The sequence below is a fragment of the Pteropus vampyrus genome, unplaced genomic scaffold (assembly GCF_000151845.1).
Source record: "Pteropus vampyrus isolate Shadow unplaced genomic scaffold, Pvam_2.0 Scaffold179, whole genome shotgun sequence".
NCBI lineage: Eukaryota > Metazoa > Chordata > Mammalia > Chiroptera > Pteropodidae > Pteropus > Pteropus vampyrus.
In genome coordinates, this window is record NW_011888960.1 from 2085062 (window position 1) to 2092680 (window position 7619).

At 60.7% G+C, this 7619-nt stretch overlaps 1 protein-coding gene across 1 annotated transcript; it reads right to left on the bottom strand.

Moving 5' to 3' along the window:
• Positions 1-2711: 2711 nt before the first annotated feature.
• Positions 2712-5661, bottom strand: NKX2-5 (NK2 homeobox 5). Its single transcript, XM_011370983.2, has 2 exons — positions 5157-5661; positions 2712-3644 (listed from the first exon to the last, which is right to left on the bottom strand). Exons 1-2 carry the CDS (start codon positions 5485-5487, stop codon positions 3007-3009), a joined length of 969 nt encoding a protein of 322 aa, XP_011369285.1. The 5' UTR covers positions 5488-5661; the 3' UTR covers positions 2712-3006.
• Positions 5662-7619: the final 1958 nt, after the last annotated feature.

Here is a 7619-nt window from a genome sequence, read left to right on the forward strand (position 1 = left end):
GTTGAATTCTCTCAGTGTGCACGCGTCGCTTATATCATAATTGAAAAACCCAACAAATAATACCGACGCGATCTGGGAAGGGATCGAGCTGTGAACGCGGCGGCACACGAGGGGACTTCTGACCCTGCGGCCCCGGCGCCCTGGTTCCAGGACCCGGCACCAGAGCTGTCTGGCCGCTGCTCCCGGCTCCGCGCTCTGCACTTTGCCGGGTAATGAGCCGGAGGTCAAGCTCGACCCCTCACCCCACCGGTGAGAGCGTGGGGTTGGCCGCGCGCGGTGGCGCAGAGCAGGGTCCCTGAATCTTCATGAGAGAGACGAACGCTCGCGTTTCTTAAGCAGCACGCCTCCGCCCTTCAGTATGCGGGCGGGTGGGCTTCCCAGCTCCCGCTTAGAAAACTGCATGACTTTGACCACTGATGTAACCTCTGGCCCCCAGTCTCCTGGTTTGCAGAGTAAAATGGATTAGATTAGAGAACTCCTGTGAAGCTTTTAGGCGGAAGTCCTGACATATGGCTTGCTCAATGCCTTTGTGAGGGGCCTTGGGGTCCTTGAAGGATGACAAAGAAAGAGGGAAGGCATCATAGAAAAATCCTCGCGATCTAACGTTAAGTGAAAGAAACATTATCTCTAATATTGCTGCAGGCTAGTGTAAGAGGAGGCGTGCAGGACCCCAGAGAGCCGTAGGCAAATACACACACCTGATTAAAGCGCCAAAGTAGGTGAGTGCCAGGTAGAGAGATCTGCGTGGTTGTGTGAGTTAGGCTACCTGCTGAGCCTGCGGGCCGGGGATGCCCAGGTAGGAGAGCGCCTACTGGCTTAGGAGCTGGTCTGGTGGCCTGGTGGAGCCTCAGTGTGTCCCTCCGTGAGATGGGACCACAGTGCTGCATCGCGGAGAAGCTCAGAGAAAGCCCAAGCGGGCGAGGCTTGCAGCCCAGTGATAGGCCCTGGAGGCCACGGCCGGGGCGGAGCAGAACACATCCGCCTTCCCGAGGCCCTTGCCAGCCCGGCTTGGACCTTACGGCGGAGAGAATTTCAACCCGGGCCCAGAGCCGCGACCGGAGCTCAGCCCGTTCCCCTGCCTTCTCCGCACTGCCATGGGAGGCTGCGTGCACCCTCTCCCCCGACACTCTGGGGACGCAGCGCCTCGCGCGGCTCCCCCCAAGCCGTAGCCCTTCAAACCTCTTGCCATGTTCTCCTCTCCCGCGGGCGGCCGGAGCGAGCTTAGGGGACAGCACTCACCCGAGGAGACGACTGGAAAGGCATGGGCAGCGCTGCTCGGACCCGGGCGCGGCTGAATGACAGCTCCTGGTCGCACCAGGCTTGGCCTGGCGACTCCTCTCGGGCGCCAGGAGCACGTGGAGCCGCGCTGGGTCCCTGAACGCCACGAGCAATGTTTTGGCTGCGACCAGGAACTCTCCGCCCCGCAGCCCACACCCCACATCCCACGCCACACGCGGCCACAGCAGAACTTCCCGGCAAAATCACAGAAAACTCATACTCGGTGGGAACTCAAAGCCCCGGCTCCCTCCCGCTTTCGTCCTTTTTTAAGAAGCGCCAGTTCCTCCGACAGTGGGAACCGCAGAGAGAGGAGCTGGAGGTCCGGCACGAGCCCCTGCGGATGGCGGGACCTGGGCTCAGAGCAAGGCATTCTTGTTATCCCCATTTTAGAGACGGAAAAGCAGAGGCCTGCAGCTGGCAAGTCTCACGGCAAATGGGATTTTAGCTTGACTTTTGCCGAGCCTCAGTTTTCTGGTCCGTAAATCTCGAACAGCAATAGCCTTCGTTTGTCAGGATGATGGAGACAGTCATTAAATGCGCAGAGGAGAGCGCATCGTCTCGTCAGGAAAGGGGGTTCCCTGACCACGTGAATTCACGTGGCCTAGCCACAGCCGCAGGAGAGCTCAGCTGGCAGGATGCCTCTCCGTGGTCCAGGCTCTGGGCTGGGCGCAGCCGAGCAGCTGGTGAGGCTCGGGCCTCGGAACCCCAGGCGCTTCCGGTGGGCTGGGGACTTGCCATAAGCTTGACAAGGTCTTTGGTTCTCGACCTTCCCATCTGTAAAATGGGCTAAGGCGTGTTTCTTAGGTGAGTTACGGTCCCCTCCAATCACATAGGGGCCATGTCCTTTTGCTCACCATTTAATTCGCAAGACCTGGAACAGTGCCCGGCACACAGTAGGCTTCAAGGAGGTGCTGTTGGGAGCTCTGGGCAGGTGCCCTCAGTCTCTGAAGTGAGACCTGGAATCCAGCCTCAGTTCTACCAGTGCTGGCTATTTGCCCCAGGCAAGTCATGCAACCTCTCCAGGCCTCAGTCGCTAAATTTTAAAATAGGACCTTCCTTTCTGCGTTATTGAAGATCACACGACACAATACCAGAAAATGCCTGACGAGGACCCAACATGGTTTATTATTATTCTCGACTTGCTCAGTGAATGCCTATTCCTGCTACCCAGGACCAGCAAGGATGGCCTCTGCCCTCCCGCCCCCAACCAGGTTTCAGAAGCACCGCAAGCTGAAAAAAGCACACATGCGGGGTCAGCGCACTCTCTTTAATGGAAGGAGATTCTCGTTTCTTACAGCAACAGGTAAAAACATAAATACGGGTGGGTGGGCGGCGGCAAGGCTGCGAGGGCCCGGGCGCCGGGCCCAGGCTCGGGAAAGGAGGCCGGATCTCAGCCCCGGCGCGCCCGGACCGGGCTCCCGGTCCCAAGTTCCCGGGGTTCGGCCCGTTGAGGGTGCCCATGGGCGCTCGGAAGGCACTTTGCGGCCGAGGGCTAAGGCACCAGGCTGTGGGACCTTTCACCCCAAGCTGCATAAACTCGGCCACAAACTCCGGCGCGTAGAGACAAAGGCGCGTGGGGCTGGAAAAGCTCCGTGGCCTCTGCGGGAGTGAGTGTGAAATCCGAGGGCCGCAGGAACCTTTCGGGAGCCCTCCCTCCCCTCGGGGGTTAGTGCCCCTCGCTAGAGGTGAGGCGAGATCCGTCGGGGGCGCCCCAGGCAGGCCCCTTCCCTACCAGGCTCGGATACCGTGCAGCGTGGACACCCCGGAGTTGCCCTGCGGAATCCCGGGGCTCTGCACCGCGTTCAAGTCCCCGACGCCGAAGTTCACGAAGTTGTTGTTGGCGGCGGCCGTAGCCGACTGCGCCGGAGGTGGCCCGGCCGGGTAGGCAGCGGCGCAGCTGTAGCCAGGGGTGCAGGCTGCGCCACCGTAACCCGGGTACGCGGAGTAGGCGTTATAACCGTAGGCGTTGAGGCCTACGCCGTAGGCTGGCGCGTAGGGCGCCGAGTCCCCGAGGCAGGGCTTCCCATCCCGCACCAGCACGGGCACCGCGATCCTGCGGGCCGGCGGCGGCGGCGGGGGCAGCCCCACCAGCTCCAGAGTCTGGTCCTGCCGCTGCCGCTTGCACTTGTAGCGCCGGTTCTGGAACCAGATCTTGACCTGCGTGGACGTGAGCTTTAACACGCTGGCCAGCTGGTCGCGCTCGGGGGCCGACAGGTACCGCTGCTGCTTGAAGCGCCTCTCCAGCTCGTAGACCTGCGCCTGCGAGAAGAGCACGCGCGGCTTCCTCCTTCGCCGTGCCCGGGGTCGCTCGGTGCCGTCGGTCTCCGGCTTCTCCAGCTCCACCGCCTTCTGCAGCGCGCATAGCTCTGAGGGGGACAGAGAGGCCGAGAGACGTTGGGTCAGGGCGGCCCCGCTCGCGGAATGTCACTCGGTTCTACCTGCAGAGCCCAGCTTGGCTGCGGCTCACTCTGCCCAGTGCACTGGGCGCCACGGACAGTTAGCATTTGTTGAATGCCTACTATGTGCCAGGCACGGCTCCGGGCGGTCCCTGACCTCGGGTAATTTACATTCCGGTGCGGGAGATGGATAGTGACTTACAATTTCAGGCTGCAAAGAAAATAAAACCAGATGCCGCACGGGGGTAGATTAGATTCAGGCTGCTTTGGCTTGAGAAGTTAAATGAGGGGAGACCAAGGCCCACCCTAGGGTCGGTCACATTGTCGCAAAATCACGGAACCCAAAGAAACAGAAGGCCAAGGGGTGTTGGTTCAGTGATTGAAGGCTCGCGCGTCGCGGGCGCGGAGTTTAGGCAGCGCCCCGGAAGCCGCGGGTGGGCAGGAGGCCTGGGAATCTGCCCGGCCCGCGCGCTCGGATTCGGATTGGAGGCGAGCACTCAGCTCGCGAGCCGGCCGGCAGCTGTTCGCGGGCCTCCCCACTGCTAGACAAACCTTGCTCGGCTCACAGAGAGATCTCTGCTGGGCTCACCACGGGCCCATTCGCCGGGCGCCCTCGGCCTCCGAGCTCGCGGGACCCTGCGTTGGGCCAAGGCGTCCCTACTGCGCCCCTTTCCCCGGCCGGCCAGCCTCCCCGCACTCCCCGCCTTGGCGTGCGCCGCGGTCCGACCACCTCCCCCGGCCATCTCCTCCACTGCACCGCGCCTTCAGCCGCCCGGCATTTTCTAACTTTTCGCAGGAGAGAACGTTCCGGCCCTGGCCGCGTCACAAAGTTGTGTTGGGAAAATATAACTACTAAGTCAGATTCCCGAGAGTCCGCAGTATCCGAATTTTACAGGAAGGCCCCTGTTCCCAAAGATTTCACTCTCCTGGAACAAAGGAGGAAAAGCCCCAGAAACGCGGATTGCGGTTGGGCTTCGGAAGGCCCCGGCCGACCCTTCTCCAACTGTGCGTAAAGACATGTCTGTGCGTAAAGGCATTTAAATTCCTGTTTAGCGGTTTTCTTGGATCCTCTAAATGACCAAAAAGGGGTTTATTTGTTTGTTTGTTTTAAATGCAAGCAAACAAACCTTGACACAGAAAATCTCTCTCTCTCTCCCCCTGTTCTGTCTACCAGAAACCCACCTCTCAACTTCGTAACAGATCCAGGAGCAAGGCTGCCGCCGACTGGGGCTTTGTTAGATCGAAAACGTGTATATATTTTTTTCTTTTGTCTCTTATTTCTAATCAACTCAACCGAGCATTTCCTCTATACCTCCGATGGGATGTGGGGCGCAGGGGCCCTGGCGACAATGTCCCCTCTTACGCTCCGAGCCCCCTGAGCTCCGGCCTCTGCGCAGGCACTCACGTCTCCTCCACCTTGGCGCCGGGGTTTGGGGACAAAAGTGACCCGAAAGGGAGAAGGGTGTTGTGTTTCTTCCTCACCTTTCTTTTCAGCTCGAAGGTCCTTGGCAGGGTCGGGGTCGCTATAGGCGCGCGTATAGAAGGCGGGGGCGGCGGGGAAGGCAGGCGCGCACTTGGCCGGCGAGGGCGCGGGGCCCAGCTCAGCGCGCAGCTCGGGGAGGCCCGGCGCCGCGGCCTCGGGCCCCGCGTAGGCCTCGGGCTTGAAGGCGGCCAGCATGCAGGAGGCGGGCGCCAGGGTGGCCTCCAGGCGCGCCGAAAGCTCGCCGGCGGCCAGGCTGCGCTGCTGCTGCTCCAGGTTCAGGATGTCTTTGACCGAGAACGGTGTGGGCGTGAGCGCAGGGCTGGGGAACATGGTGGCAGCGCGCGTCTCACAGCGCCAGGTGGGCGGCAGAGAGCGGCGCTGCCCACCGGCCCTGGCAGCCTCTCTGCATGGTGCCCGCCGCCCGCCCGCCCGCGCACCCGCCTTCCCGCTCCGGTTGTGGCGGGCGGCAGGTAGTGCGGGGTCCAGGGGCAGGAGAGGCGGGACCAGGCCGTGTGAGGGGGGCTCAGCCTACCATTGGGCTAGGGGCCGCGTTGACAGGAGCGAAGAGCAGTTTCGTGTCACCTAATATAGTCATTCGGCTCAAAAAAAAAAAAAAAATCCTGCTCAGCTTTTTAAAGGGGCCGCGACACGCTTGGAAGGCTGTCCCTTTGCTCTTGCAGCCCGAGATTTCCCCACAGTAGTAGCTTGAAAATCCCACCACGAGACATTCACAGGGAAGGACCCGATTCTGCTCGAATCCGGGCAGATTAGGGATTTGAAGAAATGTTTCTCAGCGCCTGAAACGGAATGGGAGAGGGAAGGACTGAGCGGGCGCCTGGGGAGGGAGTTATGTCCAGGAGTCTTAAAGGCTTTCTTGCTGAAGGTGTGTCACTGGGAAGACTCTGAATAAGGAGAGAAGGAGGGGCTGATCTGGGGTGGTGGCAGGAGGGGGAGTCTGGACAATTTGGGGATCTGTTAGGCAGGGCTTACAGGACCAGCCATGCCCCAGGAGTCTCCCCTTTTCCAGGATCCCAGGCCCTGGGGGCTCCTGGGTGAGTCAAGCAGAGAGGCAAGGTGAGTGGTTGTGGGGTGGGGGTCGCCACCTCCCACAGTCGTGGGAGTTTTACACACATAACTCCAGGGGGCACCAGTCCCGGCCAGTCTCGTCCCAGAGAGATGACTCTCCCATGAATAATGAAACAAATCCAGAGTCCGGGTGGGCAAACAGCTTCCCAGGGGAGAGCTGTTTTCTCAGGCACCCTAGCTCCCTTGGCCTTGGCCTGGTCTCTTCCGTTCTGGAGCCCACCAGTCCCGCCTCTCTCCTTTCCTTGCCCTCCCAGACTAGCAGCGAGGTCCCCAAGCCTCTGCTAGTCCCAGGGCCTCAGGCCCCAGCCCAGGCTTAGCTCTCAGGCCTGGCGGTGCTCTTATGAGCCCAGTGTGGCCAGGATTTCTTAGAGGTCTCTGGGTTCTGAATGGGGCACTCCAAGGGCAGCCGGGCCAGGAGTAGGGGGGACAGGCAGGGCAGCTGGGCGTTTTTAACCCAGAGTCAGTAAAGTAGGGATCTTCCGTAGGACAAATCTACCAGTGCTTCAGGAGGCAAGCTACCCAGCCAAATCCCACCAAATTCGCCTCATCCTTCTGGGTGCCTTGGGAGATTTGATGAACGCTTCCAGCCTTCCCTTCACCCCCCAGAATACTGCAGAGAGGTGCTCAATATTGTATACAATTACAGGGAGGATCTCGCAGGCAGAATGGTCCCAGGTTAAGGTCACAACCTTACCCTATCTCTGGGAACAGGGAGGTTCCTCAGGGGAGAAGCCTCGATTTTCCATGACCCAAGCTTGTGTGGGGAAGGTGCAGCAGGGCCTGAGACTTGCTTAGGATGGAGACTTGGAGGGCTCAGCTCCTTGCAGGGGGCGAGTTGGGGACTGAGGAAGAAGCACAGAAGGACCGAGCAGAAGAAAGGCAGCGCAGGGCCACAGGCAAGCGGGTGACCCGGCTCTGGACCGAGGCTCCTGAAATCGCAAGGAAACGCACCATGTAGGGGGACGTGGTGGCGGCTGTCTGTCCAGAACGTGAACCATAGGGGACTCAAGCTGGACGGTGAGACACTGGGCAGCGCTGCCTGCAAGGTCTCGAGTGGAATCAAGCATAGGCCTGAGGCTGGGATCTTTCAGCCTCTCATCAAACCCACACTCCCGGCCTGTGGCTCCCAGCGAGGGCCAAAGAGAGTGGAGCCCCCCGTGGAGGCTGGGGACACTGTGACCCGGCTTCCGGGCTTCGGCCGCGGGTACCAGAACTGGGCCACCGCGGCGGAGTCTCACTTTGAATTTTTGAGACAGGGATGACAGCGCAGTTGTGGGATCATTAGCTCGGTTTACTGAAGAGATGCCTTTTGTCAAATATGGGGGGCTCTCAAGGCCCATGCAGCTGCCCACCATCCAAGCCCCCGTCCGGCTTCT

Excerpts from the sequence above, each read along its gene's own strand:
- NKX2-5 (XM_011370983.2), bottom strand. The coding sequence starts at position 5,487 with ATGTTCCCCAGCCCTGCGCTCACGCCCACACCGTTCTCGGTCAAAGAC. Across the intron at positions 3,645-5,156 it reads CCTTCGAGCTGAAAAGAAAG|AGCTATGCGCGCTGCAGAAG; the intron begins GTGAGGAAGAAA and ends TGTCCCCCTCAG.